At 38.4% G+C, this 24,210-nt stretch overlaps 1 protein-coding gene across 1 annotated transcript in view; it reads left to right on the forward strand.

Moving 5' to 3' along the window:
- Nucleotides 1–545: 545 nt before the first annotated feature.
- The window catches only part of sh3rf1 (SH3 domain containing ring finger 1), a 62,599-nt gene continuing 38,934 nt past the window's right edge, over nucleotides 546–24,210 (forward strand). The window contains exons 1-2 of the mRNA XM_058755925.1: nucleotides 546–889; nucleotides 3,001–3,560. Coding sequence (XP_058611908.1) covers nucleotides 3,135–3,560 — 426 coding nt within the window. The 5' untranslated portion in view covers nucleotides 546–889; nucleotides 3,001–3,134. The remainder of the gene's footprint in view (nucleotides 890–3,000; nucleotides 3,561–24,210) is intronic.

Consider the following 24,210-nt stretch of genomic DNA (forward strand, 5'->3'; position numbering starts at 1 on the left):
GATTTCCGATTTTGAAATTGTGTTTAATATTTCTTGCGGTTATGGACATGGAAGGTGAAGTTGAGCAGGCTGAACTGTTGGATATAGTATTCCTTGCAGTTTTCTCTTACTACACATTTTGGCAATTAGATAAGAGCAGGCAAATAATTAGCATTCTGTACACAATATGCACACTATATACTGCAGAAATAGTTAGTGCGGTATAAAGTGAGTTATGGAAAACATAGGCCTACTCGTTCATCTAGTGACATTTTATCTTTCTTTCCATTTAAACCTGCTACTAAAGGAAATTTGTAAAAATCCCCCTGCAGTGACTCCTGTGATTTGTGACACTATATGACGCAGGCGGAGATTATAAACAAACTATTCGTCAATGAACGACGTTGCCCTCTACGTATAGACTAAATCAGCTTTAGAAATACATTTTGCTCATTTGTGACGATCAAAACCGCAGCTTTTCAGTTGCTGTTTATTTAACATTTCGTAAGGACGAAGCCAATGCTCAAAACGTTTGATGCATTCTCCCAGCTGTGCGTTTTGAAAATCCTCCCTCCCGACTACACATCCGCTGCAGTGTCCCACAGTATCCACGAGGCTAGTCATGGCGCTCGGACGCAGGAACTCGCTTCTCCTGTTTTTCTTCGCTTTCTTCTAAATATAATATACCTGAATCTCTCGGACTCGGATTTTTTGCTGTTTCAACTTAGCGACTCGAGAGCGATGACCAGTTCCTTGCTGAGATATACGGATCTGAAGAGATAAACTTGTGTCCAACTGGGCGACCAAGATTTCAGTATCCCTTTTCCAGGGCGAATTCCCTAGTTTGAGGAACTCGGGAAAGAAACTGTTCTGGAAGAAGAGGAGGAGTGAGAAGGGGCCCTTATTTAAGGTAGCGTTTTTGTGCTCTCACAAATATCCCCGTAATAACATATTAAATTAAATTTAAACATCGAATCAAAGTTTGTGAAGCTACATGGTTACTTAAAACCAACGTGAACACGAGTAACGTTAACAGGCAAACGAGTAGATAAAAGCGTCTGTCGTTCACTGTTTACTGTGACACATCACGCACAACACTTTATACGCTTTTTTTCTCCCCATTGTGCCTTGGTTAGTTTTCAAAACACGACTGGTAATGGGTTAGTTAGTTTAAGGAGTTATTTAAACTGACTCACATACAGCAGTGCAAGGTCGATATATTTGTACCGCTATTCGGAAACAATGTGGCTAATGTTGGCTTTGTAGTTATTAAATATAAGGTTGTTGGTTGTATTCAGGACTTTATTGACTGAGGGCGAGGTTGAGGGTTTGCATTGAAGGTATAAAGCGATGGTTCAGCCAAAACTGTACATTTTTCACCATTTGCTCACCCTTATGTTGTTATAAACCTATATGACTTTCACAAAAGGATTTGTTAGGGACTGACAGCCTCAGTCACCATTCACAATCACTGCATTTCCCCCCTTTACAATATAAGTGGATAGTGACTGAGGTTGTCAGTTCCCCTAATATCATCTTTTGTGTTTTTTGGGGGGGAGCTACCCTTTAATTGTATTTGTTAACTGCATTTCCTCGATTTATAACATTTTTGTAACGTTTCTGTACTCAACAATTTGGTACAGATCAATGAGCTAGTTGCATAAAGATGTCTGATCTTGCAGTTAGTTTTTATTTAGTCTCTATTCAGTGTTCTGCTTGCCTTTATATCCTCGTCTTTTGACTGAATCGGGATAACCGGCAGAACAGTGGGTGAGGATCGAGGAGGGACACAGGCGCGAGCGCTACAGCCTCGTTTGGCCGCATATTTGCAGTTTAGACACGAAGTCTCCTCTCGCCAACTGACCAAACGTGACGGTAAACTCTCTGTAGTTGTTTCAGAGTCATTCCTGTTGCCAAGTCCATTGATGACTGTATTATATATGGCTGAGGCTAGAGAACAGGACCGTTTAAGAAATACCGGAGTCCAGTGGTTTTCATGCAGTTCAGTTCCATATAACCTACATTTTTCTGCACAGGCGGACGGAATACCGTACTAAAATAATCAAGTTGTGTACTAATTGACCTACTGTATACTATGTACTATGTACTCTCCCATCGAGTCTATGCACTTTGTAAGGTTATAAAACATATGGTAAACTGCGACACTTGAGTTCATGAAGTGTCCAACATTAAACACTTTATTTTTTGGGGGTTCATTAAGCGCATCAACTGGGTATTTGAAGTGCTTATTTCTTGGAATTTTCTACAGGCACTATATTACAAAATGGCATACTAATACATACATACTAAGTGTATACTACGCGAATTGGAAAGCATTAAGCATACAGCGTGACCAGTGTTGTCTGATTCCCGGATAAATGACTCTTATGAATCAGTTCTTTTCAGTGAATCAAAAACACACAACGCTGCAAGTGAGGTCCAATTTAGTGAATAATAATAATAATAAAAAAAACATTCTACAGTTACTGATTTAATCTTATTGTGTATGACAACATGTGGCTGAAAATACATATTTCATGAATTTTGCACCAGTCAGCGGTATTTTATAAAAAATAAAATGAATTACTTAATTACATTTGTTAACGTGTTTAATAGTGATAGTAATTGTATTGGCAAAGAGTAAATGCAATGAGAATTAAATTAAAATATTTCTTCCTCAAAAGTATTAAAAAGAACTGTTAAGGAACAAAAATCATAAAGAGGAACCAGAATCATTAAATTCCTTATGATTCCCATCCCCAATGTTTGGACCTTATTGTCTGCTCCAGTTCATAGTGTTTTTGCTATTTGTGTCAAGTTTACTGTGCATTTGAAAACCAATTTAGTTGTTTTTGAACATTCGGGATTTTGAGAGTCAGTTTTCTTGGGAAACTCTCCTTGAACATACTCATTCCATTGTGTGCTCATGTGCCTGCTATTGAAACCACCGAAAATGTCACATGTGTAATGCTCTATAAGACAGAAGTGTCATATGATCTCTTTTTCTTTGATTCTCTGCAGTGAATGCCAGAGACATGATCATGACTGCGGCATGGGAGTGACGTGACATCAGCATTGGACTTTCCCTCCAAACAACCTTATATCCGCACACCCACACCATGTGCTTCTCTCTTCGGAGAGGCAAAACTGACTGAATGAACGACTACGCTGAGAAAGATTGTGCGAGTGTGAAAATGGACGAGTCTGCGCTCCTGGACCTGTTGGAGTGTCCGGTGTGCTTGGAGCGGCTGGACGCTACGGCGAAGGTGTTGCCGTGCCAGCACACGTTTTGCCGGCGCTGCCTGCTTGGAATTGTGGGGTCGCGTGGAGAACTGCGCTGCCCGGAATGCCGCACGCTAGTGGAGAGTGGCGTGGATGAGTTGCCTAGCAACATCCTCCTGGTACGGCTACTGGACGGTATTAAGCAGAGGCCGAGGAGGACGGGAAGCATGCACGGCACGTGTACTAATGGATCTGCAGCGGCAGGGGTCCGAGCACAGGGTGCTGGAGGAGGCCAGAGGGATCCAGGTCCCACAGGGGGACAGTCTCAGAGGGCCCAGGCCAAGAGCACTCCAGTTAGGGTGAGTCCCATACATCAGACAGATATGGACAGGTACAATTAACATCTGTTTTTACATGCAGAAAAACTTAGTGATGGGTTTCTGTTAGCCTGATGGTTATATTGGTGGAGAACTTGTCTGGCCACATCTCGCCTGGTCATGGTAAGGCCTTGGAGACTTGCTCCAAAGCCATGGCATGACATGAAAGGAAGAATAATTTCTGAATTAATTAGGTGTTTAGGGAATTTTAGATGTTTTTTCTCGTTCGCTCTGTCATCTGTATCATTATTTTGGTTAATGAACTCTAAATAAAGAGTTTGTTTAGGAGTCTAATTAGGAAAATGAATACAGGAAGGAATGTTTTTTGGAGTTAACAAAAAAAAAAAAAAACTCTTTCTATGATGTTGGAACATATTTAATTTATATGTGTTTTAAAATGCAATTTCAGTCAGACTAAAGTAATCATTTACATTTTTTTATGTCATGTAAACACTTTAGTCCAACTGGAATTGTCTAACATGTATATGTGTTTATTTGGAATACAAATGGTCTCACGTTTTGCTCATGCCACTGTAGCATGACTATGCAAAAAGCTGCTGTAGCTCAATTGTAACTGCACATGTAAATATACTTAATGTGGGAGAAAAATGTTGTTTGCAGTTTGTATATCTGCATGTTTTAGGGAAAAAATATAATTGCATTGCATTTGTTAAAAATAAATAAAATAATAATAAAGAAATAATAACAACTACTATTATTATTACTAAATAAATAATATTTATTACTTTATTTATTACTGTTTATTATTTCACTGTAAAATAAAAGACTATTTAAAGAAAAAAATTACGTTACTGATATTTTTTTAATTTTCAAAGCTATCAAGCTCTTATTTTGCCAGAAAACCGTCAGTTTATAAGACTCTCTTTTTGGTATTTTTGGTGGTTATATGTTTCATTCCAAATCCATGTTAAAAGCAACACAAACTCGACGGGTCATGAGTTGCTCTTGTGTAATTGAACACAGTGCCGTGCTTCACTCTGAAACACAGAGCGCATATACTTACTTAAAGGGGTCATCGGATGCAAAATTCACTTTACAATTGTTTGAACATAAATGCGTGTTGAAAGTGTGTGTACACATCCATCCTATAATGATAAAAATCCACCGTGTTTTTTCTAAAAATCCCCTTTCCCAAATCAGGCTGTTTTGAAATTCCGGAAGACGTAACTAAGACGTAAGTTGTTCATTCAGAATGACGTAGTTCTACACAGACCGCTCCCACGATAGTTGATTGACAAAACCGTCTTACCTTAGACACGCCCTGAGTGAGCTGAGAGCTGTCCGCCATTGTGTTGACTCCGGTGCAGGGCAAGACAAGAATGTCAGATTAAGCAGTTGAGGTGTTTAGTTGTTGGATGTAATAATGAATATAGCAGTCGTCATTTATTCCCAACATCTGAGCCGCTGAAGATGCTGAGGATTAACTTTTCTTTGGTTTTTGAAGGGAATGCTATGATCCCCGATCTGCCTAAATGCGTCCATGTTCGCACAAATCATTTGTGATCCAGCTAGGGATGTAACGATTACCGGTTTGACGATAAATCATGATAAAATTCCCCACGGTTAGTATTACCGTTTCATATTTTAATTATCATTAAAACCGTATTCGATTACCACGATTTGAACAACTCATGATAAATAAATACTGTCCAGCATAAAGCACAGTTTTAAGTAACAGTCTCACGTGCGCAAAGCGTGCAGCGTAGTTTCGTTTTGAGCGAAAACAGGGTGGAAAAGCTGGGAGGTTTTAAAAGATTGCTAAGGGAATTATACAAATGAATATAATAACGAATTAATTATATGAATGTACCTCTGAAGGTTCTGACTGTATATATAATATAATCATATAATCATTTATTAATTATCATTTTGACTTAACTCTTTTGTATATTTAAAGGCTGAAATGTGAGGTTTACCTTTTTATGAAACTTTTCAAGCTTTATTTGAACATGCTATTAAACTGTTGTCAATCAAGTTGTCAATTAAAATCTGAACATCACTGGTAGTGTTATTGTTTTAGTGATTATGCAAACAAAGTCATTTTATTTGTTGTTTGTTGATTTTTAAATATAAAACTTGAAGTGATTTATGTGTCGGTACTTTTTAAATATCTCCAGCACGTTTTAACAATACCGTGATAATACTGATAACCGTGATAATTTTGGTCACTATAATCGTGATAAGAAATTTTCATACTGTTACATCCCTAGATCCAGCCTCATCTACAGAAGAAGTGAGTATAAAGGGTTAGTTCACCCCAAAATGAAAATTCTGTCATTAATTACTCACCCTCATGTCGTTCCAAACCTGTAAGACCTTCGTTCATCTTCGGAACACAAATTAAGATGTTTTTGATGAAATCGGAGAGCTATCTGACACTCCATAGACAGCAACACTACTGAAATGTTCTCAGGTCCAGAAACGTAGTAAATACATCGGTAAAACAGTCCATGTGACATCAGTGGCTCAACTTCAGGTTTGCGACGCTACGAGAATACTTTACTTTTTTTTTTTCATGCAGGAAACAAAAATAACATAATTTACTCAGCCATTCTTCTCCCCCGAGTTACGTCTTCCGCCATTTTGGAGAGTACCTCAGAACGTATTTCACGTAATCAGCGTTGTTTACATTTGGGGGGAAAGCACGAGCCTGAACGTAATCTGCGTATTAAGTGTTGTTTACACTTAGGGGAAAGCGTGCGAATGCGTTGTGATGCTCTCTAAAATGGCGGACGACGTAACTCGGGGGAGAAGAATGGTTGAGTAAATTGTTATTTTTGTTTTCTTTGCGGAAAAAAAAAAGTGTTCTCGTAGCGTCGCAAAACTGAAGTTGAGCCACTGATGTCACATGGACTGTTTTACCGATGTATTTACCTACGTTTCTGGACCTGGGAACATTTCAGTAGTGTTGCTGTCTATGGAGTGTCAGATAGCTCTCCGATTTCATCAAAAACATCTTAATTTGTGTTCCGAAGATGAACGAAGGTCTTACGGGTTTGGAACGACATGAGGGTGAGTAATTAATGACAGAATTTTCATTTTGGGGTGAACTAACCCTATAAGGGTTTTTATGAATCTTTGCAAATCGCCTTTCGTAATAATGTGCTAGTTAGCCAGTTTCGCGGCTGAAGTTTACAGTCTGCTCTTCACTCCACAAGAGAGGGGCAGGGTCAGCAAAGCTCATTAGCATTTAAAGCAACATGGACTATAATGGCTTGATGAAAACAGAGCTGATTTTGACATGGTAAAGGAGGTGTTTTTTACACTGCCATTGAGAACAAGTACTTTTCATTAAGACCCTAAAGAATCATATCAACTTGTGTAAAATGGGCTTCCGATGACCCCTTTAATTAAATTAAAAATTTTGCAGTTGTATAATCACATTAAGCCATATTGCTATTCCAGTTTATTTCAGTTAATCATAGCCCTAGCAGACGGTACTAGAGAGAATCTTATTAGCTCAGACCATTGTGCTTCTCCTATAGCAACTCAAGAAGCTGAGGTAAGCCTCCTTCCCTGCTGAGAAAAAGCTGCATTAACTGCCTCTTATCCTGCACTTTTTTTGTTGTTTGGTGTGGTTGTGTTATTTGGATGTCTTTTATTTCTTTTTCTGTGTGAGAGTGGAGAAAAAAAGCAAAAACGTTGCAAGTGGACACCATTGTGTTTGTGGCTTTTTGTGTCTGAGTGAGAGCGCACACGTTTCTGCCAGTATAACTTTCAAACAAAGTGTCCCGGCGGATTGGGATAGTTGTCATAGCAGCAGTTTTGTGATTGTGTGTTTTGTTGTGTTCCACCTTTCTGTTTTGCACGGTAACAAAACACAGGTGTCCCTACAATCAAGCCCTCTGTCATCTCTCCCACACAGACTTGTGGGACAGAAAGAGGCCTCCGCCCAAAGCATGATGGGAGGCGACGCTCTAAGTCAGATATCTCCGGTCTATAATCTTTTAATATCCTTCTTTTGTTGTGCATAAACATCAGTGCTGTGAAATGACACCTGGATTGGCCTAATAAGCTAGCCGTCTCTCTTCTATTCAACTAACTTTAAGTTTAAAAGATAATCTTATTCACCTGTCTTCAAAAGAAGCTCATTAGGGGGTTTTACACTAAGATGACTCACTAAGTTTGACTGTTTTTGTCTCCTACAAAATCTATTGTAATGCTGTTTTTCATGTGAATTTTATTCATTATGTATTTAAATAATACATAAAAATGAAAAGTTTTCGTAAAGACATTTGTTACAAAACATTTCTATTTTAAATAAATTATTCTGAACTGTCTATTAATCAATGAATCCTGTAAATGTAAATAAGAAATGTTTCTCCAGCACCAAATCAACATGTATATAAAAATTATTTCTGTAGGATCATGTGACGACGGGAGTAATGAAGTTGCAGGAATAAATTACATTTTAAAATATATTACAATAGAAATATTTTTTATTGTAATATTTAAAAGGAAATTCTGTTTTTACTGTACTTTCGATCAAATAAATACAGCCTTGGTGAGCACAAGAGACACATTTCATAAACATTATAAAATCTTACCAACCCCAAACTTTTGAATGGTAGTGTACTGCATTTTGATGTATTTTACTGTTGCTGAAATGTAGCTTTAGGGATGGACCGATATTCAAATTCTGACCGATACCTATAAACCAATAATTAGTTTCATGTTTGTTGATCAAAATAAATGGCCACTATTAAAATTCTATACTGTTGTACATTTAAAGGAAAAACCAAAAAAATTTCTATATATATATATACAGTGGGTACAGAAAGTATTCAGACCCCCTTAAATTTTTCACTCTTTGTTATATTGCAGCCATTTGCTAAAATCATTTAAGTAATTTTTTTTCCTCATTAATGTACACACAGCACCCCATATTGACAGAAAAACACAGAATTGTTGACATTTTTGCAGATTTATTAAAAAAGAAAAACTGAAATATCACATGGTCCTAAGTATTCAGACCCTTTGCTCAGTATTTAGTAGAAGCACCCTTTTGATCTAATACAGCCATGAGTCTTTTGGGAAAGATGCAACAAGTTTTTCACACCTGGATTTGGGGATCCTCTGCCATTCCTCCTTGCAGATCCTCTCCAGTTCTGTCAGGTTGGATGGTAAACGTTGGTGAACAGCCATTTTTAGGTCTCTCCAGAGATGCTCAATTGGGTTTAAGTCAGGGCTCTGGCTGGGCCATTCAAGAACAGTCACGGAGTTGTTGTGAAGCCACTCCTTTGTTATTTTAGCTGTGTGCTTAGGTCATTGTCTTGTTGGAAGGTAAACCTTCGCCCAGTCTGAGGTCCTGAGCACTCTGGAGAAGGTTTTCGTCCAGGATATCCCTGTACTTGGCCGCATTCATCTCTCCTCGATTGCAACCAGTCGTCCTGTCCCTGCAGCTGAAAACACCCCACAGCATGATGCTGCCACCACCATGCTTCACTGTTGGGACTGTATTGGACAGGTGATGAGCAGTGCCTGGTTTTCTCCACACATACCGCTTAGAATGAAGGCCAAAAAGTTCTATCTTGGTCTCATCAGACCAGAGAATCTTATTCAGGTGTTTTTTCGCAAACTCCATGCGGGCTTTCATGTGTCTTGCACTGAGGAGAGGCTTCCGTCGGGCCACTCTGCCATAAAGCCCCGACTGGTGGAGGGCTGCAGTGATGGTTGACTTTCTACAACTTTCTCCCATCTCCCGACTGCATCTCTGGAGCTCAGCCACAGTGATCTTTGGGTTCTTCTTTACCTCTTTCACCAAGGCTCTTCTCCCCCGATAGCTCAGTTTGGCCGGACAGCCAGCCCTAGGAAGGGTTCTGGTCGTCCCAAACGTCTTCCATTTAAGGATTATGGAGGCCACTGTGCTCTTAGGAACCTTAAGTGCAGCAGAATTTTTTTTGTAACCTTGGCCAGATCTGTGCCTTGCCACAATTCTGTCTCTGAGCTCTTCAGGCAGTTCCTTTGACCTCATGATTCTCATTTGCTCTGACATGCACTGTGAGCTGTAAGGTCTTATATAGACAGGTGTGTGGCTTTCCTAATCAAGTCCAATCAGTATAATCAAACACAGCTGGACTCAAATGAAGGTGTAGAACCATCTCAAGGATGATCAGAAGAAATGGACAGCACCTGAGTTAAATATATGAGTGTCACAGCAAAGGGTCTGAATACTTAGGACCATGTGATATTTCAGTTTTTCTTTTTAATAAATCTGCAAAATGTCAACAATTCTGTGTTTTCTGTCAATATGGGGTGCTGTGTGTACATTAATGAGGAAAAAAAATTAACTTAAATGATTTTAGCAAATGGCTGCAATATAACAAAGAGTGAAAAATTTAAGGGGGTCTGAATACTTTCCGTACCTACTGTATGTGTATATATATATATGGTGTACATTCAGTTATTGGATAATAACATCACTGCTCATATTTCAGTCTGCTTTAAACTCTCTGGACCAGAAACCAAAACCCACCATTTTTGCCTTTGTTTGGAATGACTAAATCTTCTAAGTCAGTGGTTTTCAAACCCTGGGTCGCGACCTTCAGGTTGGTCGCGAGACTTAAAAAATGGGTCGCCAGGGTGATTTAAGGAAAACGTATGTAACCAAGTTCAAGACTCAGGAAAAAAGCAACTAAATAACATAAACAACAAAACGAAAGTAACCGGCAGCCGCCTCAGGTCAGAATCAAATATGTATTTGAATTTGCACTCTGTTTTTGCAGCGTTGTACATTGTAGCAAATCAGAGACATATCTGTTGATTTCTATAACGCAATGGCCAATCAGAGGAGCTTTAGTGAGTCAGAATCCACTCACCGCTCAGAACGCGAGTGTTCTTGTTCAGTCCAGAGTTCTGGAAGCTCGCGACGTGAATCCTCTGATTATAATGAAAGTGTAGGTGATGTAAGAGATTAATTGTGCTGTGTTGACAGATTCATTGATTATATAAACTGAAATGAGTGACAGCTTTTTAAGGAAGCACACTTTGCGTGCTATCTTTGCTGTATATAGCCTATTCTCCATTCAGAATTTGAATAAAAATTTTGTTTTTCATGCTGCTAAGAGGATCAATGTGGTGTACTTGCAACAAACATTCGGAAGTGACAAACGCATATTCTCTCGAAATCGCAATGACATTGTGATAATCATAACTATGTATGGACTGGACAAAATATGATATGTCAGAATAGAGGTGCATGAAGGCAAGCACCCTCACTAATTTCAGAAGCACCGACAGTGATTTGATTTTGGAACAGAGCATCCTTCCGGAGCTCTACGGTGGGACTCGAGATCGGTCTGTAGTGCAGTTGTCTTTCCTTCCTTCCTTCCTTCCTTCCTTCCTCCTTTTCTTTATTTTTATTTATATATATATATATATATATATGGGTCACGTCAATTTAAAAAGAAAAAATTTGGGTCGCTCTGAAAAAAAGTTTGAAAACCACTGCTCTAAGTGCTTACACTTGTTCTTCCTTTAGTTGACATCACCACAATAATACCTCCCTATCCCAAAGTGCCCTTAGAGCAAGACTACATCTCTGAAAATAATCAAATCTGATGAACTCTCCCCACACAGTCTTTTCTAATTAGCCTGTCAGTGTACACATCATGCTTTAAGAACACAGTCATTAGCATTAGGCTGTTTGCCAGAGCCGGCTGAATCCAGTAAAGTGAGGTAATATAAGGTTGATCAGCGCTGTGAGCTCTAAAACTCTGCTATTGAAAAAAGTCAACTCTCGCATGAGCAAACTTGGCAGTGATTGCTTCTTATCTTCTCTCTCTTTGTGCCCGCTGTGTTTTCACACGCCAGCCTATTTAAGGGTGTATCTATCTGAGGTGGTGTAAACAGCCTTGCTGCCGGGGGAAAGAGCTTTTTGCAGCGGTTGTAGCTTCAAACAGAGCCTGTGATTCAGAGGTGGTGTAAGGACCAGGAATGCATCTGAGACTTCATGATAACATAGCGTTGTGTGAGTGGCAGGTCTGTTATTTAGGTCTTCGGAGAGGTTTTGTTAAGTCTGACACATGATATGCTGTGCTTTGGAGACGCACAAAACACGCACTCACGCATGGAAGAAAACTAGTGCTAAGAACAAGAATTCCTACCTAGTTTAGGGATACACACATCTAGACATCCACACCCCTGAGATCTGGGTTGTCAGATGTTACATTTTGTAGCTATTTCAACATCTGCGTACTAGTGAGTACAGGAAGTATACGGCAAAAGGAATCATATTTTACCTGAGATGTAAATGTAAGTTTGCAGCGCTACCAGTGTTGACCACTTGAGAACAAATAACTGTTATGAGCCTGTACTTTTTACTAGTGAATCGGACACGTGCAGGGTGACAAATGTAGTTAAATTCACAAACAAATGACTTGTATCACACGTTTCTTTTTAGTGAATCAGAAACGTAAAGTGTGACAATTGTAGTCTAATTCTTGAAGAATTTAATGAGCCTATTTTTATTTTAGGGAATCAGAAATGTACAGAGCAACCAGTATAGTCTGGTTCACAAACAAATGACTCTTACAATCCAGTTCTTTTTAGTGAATCAGAAAGTGACCAGTTTAGTCTGGTTTACAAACAAATGACTCTTACGATCCGGTTCTTTTTAGTGAATCAGAATTGTACAGACCGACCAGTACAGTCTGGTTCACAAACAAATGACTCTTACAAGATGGTTCTTTTTAGTGAATCATAAACATACAGTATGACAAGTGTTGTCAGATTCAACAACAAATGACTCTTATTAGCCAATTCTTTTTAGTGAGTCAGAAACATTCTGTGCAACCAATGTTGTCCATTCACATATAAATGAGTCTAATGGGCCGGTTCTTTTAGTGTATCAGAAACATACAATCTGACCAATGTAGTCTGATTCATAAACAAATGACTCTTATTGAGCTGGTTCTTTTTCGGGAATCAGAAACATACAACCAGAGTATTTTTTTTTTTTTTCTGATTCATGAAAAAATTACTCTTTTGAGCCTGTTTCTTTGTTGTGAATTAGAAACATACAACCTGTCCAATTTATTTTGATTCACAAACAAACTACTTTTGAGCTGTTTTTTGTGGTGAATTAAAAACATAAAATGTGACCAGTGTAGGCCGATTTCTGAAAGAATGGTTGGTTTAAAAATTGGATTGAACTAGTCCAAAAGACTTCTTTGTATAATTTTTGAATATGTATATATATATATATATATATATATATATATATATATATTATTTAATCAGTGACCATATACCCCAAAGTGTCTCAAACACAACACTGAATGCTTTTGTGTGTGATTCAAGGGGATGGTCTGAGGGCGTGCCACCTGAAGCTGAAACCATGCCATCTCTGGACCTCATCCAGGGGGTTCAAGTGTTTCTGAGGGGAAAGAGGTGGGGCACAGGAACATGCAGGTGGACTCCATGAGCTGCTGAAAAGCCAATGATCAAAGAACACACTGATACCCATGAGTCCCAGTGGGCAAAGGGTGCCGCTCCCTCTCACCTCTCTCTCTTTTTGACTCTGTCTTTCTCCCTCCGATTTCTATCGGTGCTGAAGAATAGCAGGAGGTGCGGTCGAGCAGACAGATGCATAACAGCTTATTGTTAGCAGCCACCTCTGATCTGACAGACTCGGGGGAAGTAAAGGGGCAAACACCATACACTGTGTGTCTGCATGGGGAGCACAAACCCCTACAGCTGTCTTTTAGATTGAAATAAAGAGACTGAATAGGTGAGAAAGAGAAGTAAGAACACTAGAATAGGACTTAAGATTTTAAGTCTCTTATATTCACCAAGGCTAGAAGTGTAATTTTGTTAAACATGATTACTATTTAAATAACCTTTTTTTTTTTTTTTTTTTTTTAGTATTTTAATATATTTTAAAGTGTAATTTATTCCTGTGATGCCAAAGCTGAATTTTCAGCATCATTACTCATGTGTCACATGATCCTTAAGAAATTGCTAGATTTGGCGCTCAAGAAACATTTCTTATGATGTTGAAAACAGATGTGCTGCTTAATATTTTTGTTGAAACCGTGATAAATATAGGCCTATTTTTTCAAGATTCTTTGATGAATAGAAAGCTAAAAGATTTGGAATAGAAATCTTTTGTAACATTATAAATATTTTTACTGTCACTTTATCAATTTAATGCGTCCTTGCATTAGTATTAATGTCTTTATAAAAAAAAAAAAAAACTTACTGACCCCAAACCTTTGAATGGTGGTGTATATAAACATTTTTTGAAATCTGAATATGAAAATATTGAAACCATACCACTGCTGGCAGATTATTATAGATGTCAGTGCCTTCACCTCACAGCGATAAGCTGTCTGCTTTTCTTGCTTCACATTTGCATAAAGTTGAACATTTCTCAACTTCTTGACACTCTTTCCGCTAGCTCCGATCTGCTGTCAATCCCGCAATCCCCTGTGCGTGTCTGTCTCTCAGCTCCCATAGATATAATAAACCGAAGGGACCTGCTCATCTCTGTTCACTCTGCACCAGTGGACACGTACGGTGGCGGGCTGAATATCAGCTGTTTATGGCGAATCTCCCTACCGCAGAGCTCAAAAGCCACTTCGCTGAAACAACTCAGCGGGATGCCTGCTGACTAATCACAAGCAGTTTTATTGTGCGTGTGATGCATATGTATTTGTGTGTTTGTGAATGACTTGCCTGAATGCCGCCCGGGGTTCACCTTTTTGTGAACAGACTTTGAGACGAGGCTTGTGTTCAGTTTGTGTAGGAGGCAGAATGTTCATTGAACTGGTTATTAGATTGAATGAATGGGATCTGTGTCTGGAAGTGTTTCCTGAATCACTCTGCTGCTGCTGAATCTAAAGCAAAAGAAATTGTATGTCTTGTAAATTGTGAATTTGCAGTCTTAATTCAATTTAAAATAATGTATCAGAAACACACAGCGCAACTAGTGCAGACAAATGCCTTATGAACTGATTCTTTTAATGAATTTCTCATCAGTCAGATGAATCATTCACTGAATGAACTCACTGAATCAGTCAGGATAGTTACCCAGTTAATGTCTGATTCTGTTATTAAAGTCTTTCAGTCATATCTGACTCAAATGAAACAAAGCCTGCTTTGTATAGTTATGGGTTGTAAAAACTGACTAGTTGTAAAGGTATTTCTTTGTAATAATAAAGATGCACCGATTGCATATTTCTTGGCCGATTCAAATTTTTTGGAAGTGTGACCTGCCGATACCGATTTTCTTTCTAAGAACAATAATTGACAGCATATACTTAAAAATATATATGCAAATTTCAATGCAAAAATTATTTACATAATAAAAGAAATTATTAAACATTACAATTCCCCCAATCTGGACTAAGTTACAGATTTCCTCTCACTTAAACAACTCTCAAAATAAAGTGCTCTGTGACTGGAAAGAGGAAGAAATAGTTAACTTAAAATGAGTTGCTGTATGTTACAAAACAGATGTCATTTCCCACTGTGTTTATAAATGGTCATTTTTTCCCCCTATCCTTATTAAATGTGTCATCTTTCACATCAAATTCTTACTTTGTTTCAATTAATTCAGTTAGCATAATAAGAAACTGTAGAGTTGTTACCATTCAAATGAAATTAGTATTAACAAACTCTACCTTTCCACTGCTGAGGAAACAGAAGCTGCATCTGAAGTGGCATTAGGTGCATTTACACAGACAGTTTGATGAAGCTGAGGTGCCATAAATGCATTTACACTGCAAAATTTCAAATGCATAAATCATTTTATAAGATTTTACATATTTTTTAAACATACAAATAAATGTATGGCAAGTGTCTGTTTTAATGAGTGAGTCATTTATTCATTCATTTAACCAATTAATTCAAACGGCTGATTCATTCAGAAACGAGGCAAGTGACTGTCCTTATGAATGGGCCACTAAATCATTGACTCACTTGATTCGTTCAAAAACGTGAATTCATTCAGTAATGAAACACCGCTGTGTTGCTCCTAGACACAACAGTTTTGCTGTGGCTTTGCTCTCTCTCACACTCATTCAGGCTGTGCAAGCCTCATCTGGCATTACATAAATACATTATCAGTCGCCGTTTACACTGAATGCGTTTAAAATTAGAATCATTCTCACACGAAACGACATGTTTACACGCGACTGTGTGTGTGTGTGCGTGGCTGTGACATCATTGCCTGCGCCGCTGTCAATAAAAGGATCGGCTCGGAATCGGCAAGACGTGAGACTGATCGGCCGGTCACTGATACGGGTTGGTCATGTGAAAAATCGTCCGATTCCGATCACTGGCCGGTCAATCGGTGCATCTCTTGTAATAAATGATAATTAACATTTCTAAACAAAATTATTTTTACTGAAAATGTGTAAATATATGTTATACAAAAATGTGGGGTCATTAAGTTTTTATTTTATGTTTTTGATAAATCTCAAATGCTCACCAATGCTGCATTCTTTTGATAAAAAAGTAAAAGCAGTAGTATTGTGAAATATTATTAATATTAATAATATATTTTAAAATGTAACTTATTCCTTTGAATTTTCTGCAGCCATTACTCCAGTTTTCAGTGCCACACGATTCTTCATAAATCATTCTAATATGCTGATTTGGTGTTTTTGAAAACAGTTATGATGCCTAATATTTTTGTGGAAACCATGATATGTTTTTTTTTTTTTTTTTTTCAGGTTTATTTGATAAATAGAAAATTTAAAAGAACATTTGTAACATTGTACATGTCTTTACTGTCACTTGATTAATTTAAGGTGTCCTTGCTGTATCAAATAATTAATTATTTTCATTATTATTAATTATTTTATATATAATTTTCTTACTGACCTCTAATTTTTAAACGGTAGTGTGCATTCAGCGAAAACGCATCTTAGTAGGAAACACTGGTGTCTTGATCCTCTCTATAAGACTTGGGAACTGAGCAACAACATAATGGTGGTTTAACCTCATCACTTTCTCCTCCCATTCTGAGACGACGTGACTTGGCTCTCTGTGGCCAGCAGGTCAGCTGGCTTGTCAGAGATGAAACAAAGAGAAACAGCTCACGGGTCATAGGTTAGATGTGAGAGGTCATGTGACTGGGGTCAGCGTCAGAGCAGGAGGCAGAGAGCGGTAATATAATTCAGAGCTACTCTTTGATCTTCCTCACACACACATATATTCAGAAAGGTATTAATATTTAATCAGATACTAAAACATCTTTCATTGTGGCAATGATGTAATGAATCTCCATATCTGGCATTGAGAGGGCGTTAGCAGCTGTGTTGTTAGCCCAGAGCGCACATTTTAAATCTAATATCTCGTTATGAGAGGCAGAATGGATAAGGCCTTACGGTTAATTGATGAGAGGGTGCTTGGTTTAATGGCCTCGTGAGTCGAGACTCTCTTCTATAAGATGGCATGTATACATAGAGCACAATTATCAACTATTTCCCTCAAAATTGTGATCAGGTTTAATATTATTACATAAAAATGATTTACACTTCATCTATGCCTTGAGTGTAATGGTTGTTTTTATTTTTGTTGCAGACAAGTGGCACATCAGCTGGTGAATCCACAGGTGATTTACTTCTATATCTATTGTGTCACCAAAAAAGTAGTTAAACACAGAACACTTAACTGTTTATAAAGATTGCTTAAATCATTGAATACAAATAGTTGTTATTGTTACCAAACCCAAAGACTAATTTCTTAAATGCTGCTGAAAACACATTGTAAATAGAACATTTTAATGCAGTGAAAGTAGATCATCATCAGATGCCCATTTTCCACAAGTTGATATGATTCTTTATGGTCTTAATGAAAAGTCTATAACATACTTTGGTTTTCTCAATGGTAGTATAAAATGCCCTTTTTACCTTGTCAAAAACAGGTCTGTTCATATCGACCCATTTCGGTGCATGTCCCTTTAAATGCTAATGAGCTCTGCTTACACCGCCCCTATCTTCCATGGGGAGAGTGAGACTGTTAACTTTAGCCGCATTCGTCACCTAACTTTCTAACTAGCACATTATTAGGAGAGGCGATTTGCAAAGATTCATTAAAAAACAAAAATATACTCACTACTTCTTCTGGAGGAGAAGCTGGATCACGAATGATTTGCGCGAACATAGACGCATTTAGGTAGATCGGTGGCGCATTCCCTTTAAAAACACTAGTAATCCACTGCCTCTTCAGCAGCTCAGATGTCGGTAGTAGATGATGACTGCTATGTTCATTATTACATCCAACAACAAAACGCTTCGATCGCTTAGAAGGCATTCTTGTCTATATCTGCTACGGCATCGAAACAATTGGTGGACTGTTGACAGCTTACTCAGGGCGGGTCTGTGATAAAACGCCAGTGTCAGTCAATAGTCGTGGGAGGGGCCTGCCTGTGTGACGTCACACTGCCAAGAATCTGTGAATGGCTTGATCTAAGAAAGGGGTTATTATTTATGAGTATTTAAAAAAAAAAAAAAAAACACTTGGTGGATTTTTATCATTATAGGGTGGTTGTGTACACACTGCCAACACACATTTCAGTTCAAACAACATGTAAAAGTGAATTTTGCACCCGATGACCCGATTAAAATTTTCATGATTAGTTATTTACAGAAGCCTTAGTTGACATGAGACAACTCACTGTGTTTTCTAAATGTGTATTATTGATCTAATTGTAAATGGCTGATCCATTCATGTGTGTTTTTTTTGACATCATACATTTTAAGCAATATGTTTTTGATCTTCCAGTCTCTTTGGTGAAGTACGCTTTTTCAATTGTAATATTGTGCAGTTGTGCAGCCTACAGACTATTCATGGTGCATCTGATTTACTTTGTACATAAAAATTGCATAGTCAAAATAGTAAGCTCAGATCTGATTGGCTGACCCGTGGATCTATGGAAGTTGAGAAGCTCTGTTTTATTACAACAGAAATTGTCTTCCCAGACTGCTGCAATGACCACTTCAGAAGAGTAACAATAATAGATGCTTGATTTGCCAGCATTTGTGATATTCATAGCATTGAATATATGAAAGAGTTCTTTGATTGTTTTTCTTGCTTTGTTTTCAGAGTTATGTATGTCTTTAAAGAGATAGTTCACCCAAAAATGAAAATTTTCTCATTACTTACCCTCATGTCGTTCCAAACCCCTTTGTTCATCTTCGGAACACAAATTAAGATATTTTTGATTTAAATCCGAGAGATTTCTGACCTTCCATATACACAGCAATGTAACTACCACGTTTAAGGCCCAGAAAGGTAGTAAGGGCATTGTTAAAATGGTCCATGTGACATCAGTGTTTCAAACTGTAGCTGCAACATCATATACAGATGATGAACTAAGACAGATGGACGCTCTACATCAGAACGCCGTGGTACTCTGGTGAACACGTGGTGGAGGCTGACATAGAATAGAAGAAATTGTTGAATAAAGTATTTTTGTTATTATTCTTGTAGCTTCATAAAATTAAAGGGTTACTCCACCCCGTAATGAAAATTTTGTCATTAATCACTTACCCCCATGTTGTTCCAAACCCGTAAAAGCTTAGTTCGACTTCAGAACACAATTTAAGATATTTTGGATGAAAACCTGGAGGCTTGTGACTTTCCCATTGATTGCCAAACAATTAACACTGTCAAGGCACAGAAATGTATAAAAAAACATCGTCATAAGACGAACGAAGCTTTTACGGGTTTGGAAAGACATGGGGATAAGTGATTAATGACACAATTTTCATTTTGGGGTGGAGTAACCATTTAAGGTTGAACCACTGATGTCACATGGACTATTTTATCAATGTCCTTACTATCTTTCTGGGCGTTGAACATGTCTGTTGTGTTGCTGTCTATGTAGGGTTAGAAAGCTCTCAGATTTCATTAAAAATCTCAATTTGTGTTCCAAAGATGAATGTTTGTGGGTTTATGGGTTTGGAACGACATGAGGGTGAGTAATTCATTTGGCAGAATTAGAATTTTTGGGTGAACTAACCCTTTAAATAGAATGTGAAAAAGTAGTTGATCAGGTGCGAAACAGTTATGCTATCACAACAGCACAAAACGTTTGTCTGTGCAGAACCACATTCGCTATGAACAAAGTTCACTTTCTCTCTCCTTTCCCCATTTCTCGTAAAGATTACAAGAGAAATCCTTAACGTTTCACCCGGATTGCACACCCACAGATATCGCTTGGGAACATTTAACTTCAAACCCGAGTGTTTGTCCATCAGTGACAGAGTTTTGTGAGATCGACCTCCTTGACGGAAACCTCCCCAAACCCCAAAAGCCCTAAAATCTAAACTCTGTAGGCCACCCTTTTGATGTGTGAAGCTTTTCCTCTCTCCCTGCCTCCTCTCAGCAGTCTGTTTGCTTGTGTTTGCCTCTCTGTGTCTCTTTGGCGGTACTTGGTGTTTTTACGCAAGGAACGAGGAATGCTGTTTATTGCGTCCTGGCACGTATAAAAGTGACATTCCGTTGACCCGCCCCTTGGCTACCCTGTGGCCGAGCGGCCCGCGTTGACTCACACTGGCCTTTTTTGATGATATCATGGTTGCTGCGGCAACCTCTGGCTGACCTGTGCCTGTGTCATGTAACCCCTTCATTAAGGCCCTGTAGTCAAGCCTGTAGTTACAGATCTCAGTGCACACAGATCCCCCTCTCTCTCTTTTTCTCAGTCTTGTCTCCTCTTTTCCGTCCCGCTGTGATCTCTGCAAGCACATCAGCTCATTTCCCCCTCTCTCCCTTCCTTTTATTACCCATTACTCCCCCGCTTCCATTTTCTTGTTCTCTGCCTTTTAATCTTTTTCGAATTTTTTTTTTTTTTAATTCCCTCCCTCATTTCTCTCCTAGCCGATAGCAGGAAGTCGTTTTCAACAGCGTAATGTTTCCCACAGGCCTCCAGATGGTTTATATTTGCATGTGTATGTGTGTATTAACAATAAACGAGGCTGATGTGAGTTGTATTTCAGTTTGGCCAACTATTTGTGCACGTTTCTGTTGTTTTGAGTGTGTTTGGGTGTATTTGTGCCCTCAGACGTCTCTTAGCGTGCCGGCGCAGGCAAGTGTTTTGGATTTGTTGTGTTTTGGATGTGTTTGTGTATGCTGTGGCTCTGTTGGGCGTGACTGTCCATTTCTCTGCCCTGAGGTTACATAATTTCAGGGTAGGGATCAAAAGACCTAATCAGGTGTTAAAAGCGTAACCATGGAGACTGTCTTGCTGTTTAGTGGAGAACGCTGGTGGGCCCGTGGGGAAGGGTGTGTGAGTTTCTCTGTCTCTGTGTGTTTAAGTATCCTCTATGTCAGGTATTACTCATGTCATTTCATCTGAAACTGGATTAATTAAAGTTTCAGTTCCAACATTTGTCTGGTTTGCTTAAATGGTGTTTGTTTTCTGAGTCTTATTACTTGTGTAGTGTATTAAAGTTCGTATGACTGATATTATTCTCACGATAACTTTTTGCTCACTGTCTGGTCCACTTTTAACTTATTCTGGCCAAGAATCACCCGCTTGGACAGAAAAACAACATCTGATGTAAAGCATTTAGCCAATGTTTTTGTTTTTACCTCATGTTCTTTCCTATTCTGACAGAATGGAGATCTGTGGAGATCAAAATTAGAGAACAGTTCATGAACACTTTTTTTAAGAAATCTTGATTGTTCAAAATTTGAAGGAATTTTAGTTGTGGCTATATCATGCTAGTAGAACATAGCTTTTTATAAGTGTTTTATAAAAAACAAAACAAAAAAAAACAAAACAAAGCACTTCAACAAAAACCCTTAATTTTGTGGAAAACACAGAGATCAAAATTAGAGAACAGCAATGATTGTTGCATGAAGAAAGATTACAACTAAAATTTCTGAAGGTTACAGCAGTCAAACATTAGTAGGAAGTGTAGAGGCCCTTGCTTTGAATAGCTTCAGCACATCTGCAGCCACCAGACATCACTAGTTTCTCACACTGCTCTAGTGTGATTTTGGTCTACTCTACTTCTAGTCTCTTCCACAGTTTGGTGACAGCAGTGGTTTTCTTAGCCATAACTCTGTCACAAAAGATTTTCCAGAGATTCTCAATCGAGTTTAGGTCAGAACTCTGGACTGGCCATTTCATTATTTCAGTGTTTTCAGCTTCAAGTAACTGCTTTACCTTTTTTGCTGTGTGATGGGGACATTGACTTGCATGAAAATTGCTTGCTGATTGGGCGATGAACGCAGGGAAGGAATTGCAAACTGCTGCAGGAGGTTCAGATAAACATTAGGGATGGGACGATACACACATCTCCTAATTCGATACTATCACGATACTTGGGTGCCAATACGATATGTATTGCGTTTTTTTAATTTTTTTTTTATAAGAATTTCGATTCTACAAGTATTGCGATTCGATATTGCTATGTGTTGCGATTTTTGTTTTTAACTCTAGACCATGGGAAAAAGTTGAAATACTTGATTATACCCTTAAAATAGACTGTATATGATGAGTCATATTAACAAATATAATGCAACACATCTTTCTGAACTTTTATTTCAGGAGCATACACATACACAGTGTATATTTAAAGTACCTTGAACCATGAAACTTTCAAGTACCAAAACCCTGAACTTGCACATGAATATAATAGTCAAATGTTCAACAAAATGAGCAGAAAAAATACTTTCTAAAATAAAATAAAGTGCTATGTTACTTTGCATACCATTTCTGTCATGTTTAGTCATGTTTTCCCGGTAGTTGGGATTCAAAATGTGAAGGTGCAGAAAGAATTCTGCAAGAGGTTTGATCCTCTGCCTCGTCATGGTTTTGCTTTCTCACACCGGCTTTAAACGTATATGATGACGTCATCTAATGCAGCGGCATTGCGCAACGATCGTTGTATGACATCAAAGCACCGCGAGAGCTACAGAGAGCAGACGGCTCCGCATGCTTTCAAATCGCTCTCGCGGTGCTTTAATGTCATACGCTGATCGTCTGCTCGGTGCTGCTCCAAGTCAAACACACCTATACATTTCGCCCTCTGTTGGAATTAAAAAGCGCTAACTTCTTCCCACCACCTCTTAGGAAAAGAAAAATAATTCAATATAAATTGATTCTGAGTTAAACCAATAGATTTTTAAATCGTTATAAAAAGAATCACGATAGGAGAATTGATTTTTTTTTTATCCCACCCCTAATAAACATTTGCATTCACTTTGCCATGTAGCTGTATAAAGGTGCATTTGTACCGGAGGACCATTTTCTTAGTTCATAGAAGTTTTGGCGGAAGTTCCTGCTTTTTAGCGTGTTCGCACCGCAGGAACTAGGAACACATTTAGCTCTTACTTCAGAGTAGGGTCTAAAACAGTGATGTACGTGTACACTGATTGGCTAAACGCTTACGAAACACCGGCTACTGGCATTTTTAAAAAGCTGTATAAAAATATTTACTTCACAAACATGGAAAACAGTGATAACGCCATTTACCTGTTGTCTGCAGCGTTTTGTTCTTTTCTCAATCTCTATGATAACGCTACAAATTGTCATGGGAGATTTTGACAGATTTTCATGCTCTTTCAGTCACGTAAATTGTGCGTTTACATTCCATCTCCGTTATCACGAAACCCACAAACTAAGTTCCTAGAACTACACCGTGAGAAAGCGCCTTAAGAGGCCCAACTCCTGCTGCAGAAAACATCCACCAAACCATGACACTTCCTTCTCCACCTTTCACTGACTTCTTTACACACTTTGGGTTCAGTCTTTCCCCAGTTTGACGATGAACATAATTTTTCCCCATCGGACCCAAATAAATTAAACTTGCTCTCATTACTAAAGTGAACTTTGGACCAGTTCTCCTGTGTCCACACAACAATGCTCCTCAGCATAGGTTAGTCTACCTTTTTGATTCTTTCTGCTGATGAAAGGTTTGGACACTGCAGTGTGGGCTTTCAGTCCAACTTCTCTTAAATGTTGAGACATTGTTTGCCGAGATAGATCCTTGCCCTTGTCCGTTGAGATTCTCCACATTATCCTGTTCTCTCGTGCATTTGTCTTTTGTGGACGGCCAGCCTTTTTTAGGGGACTTGAATAAGTTAGTGGCATTGTAAAGATTCAATATTCTAGAAATCTCAAATTGATCTCTAATTTTGATCTCTACTAATATTTATATATTTAAGTATTACTATCAGTATCGTGTAAAGATGTTTTCGGGAGGTCTTATTAATGCCCTTACTCTCAAAAGTTGCATAAACTTGGAATCTTAATCTGTAAGTTTGTTATACAAGGCTGAGACTAGACTTGAATATTTCGTTTGGTGATATTAACATCTGTTCCACGCACACACATGCTTTCTTGCGTTCATTGCTGCCATCTGCATCTTTCCCAGCTGAGTCACATCTGGTCATTATTCACCAATCAATAAGCGCTAACCAATCCATACATCATCACGCCACTCTGTGTGTGTGTGTGTGTGTGTGTGTGTGTGTGAGAGATGTGTGGCATATGTGTAAGACACCTGAGCTTTCCTGACAGCTGTGTTTGTGTGTTTGTAATGTTTTCTTTTGGTGCTGCTGTTTTATAGTATATCTCTCACACCTGCGATGGCCCACCTGAACTGAACAACACACACAAATCTACACATCACCGTGTGTGGTCTCACGA

Source organism: Onychostoma macrolepis, chromosome 20 (genome assembly GCF_012432095.1).
Source record: "Onychostoma macrolepis isolate SWU-2019 chromosome 20, ASM1243209v1, whole genome shotgun sequence".
NCBI lineage: Eukaryota > Metazoa > Chordata > Actinopteri > Cypriniformes > Cyprinidae > Onychostoma > Onychostoma macrolepis.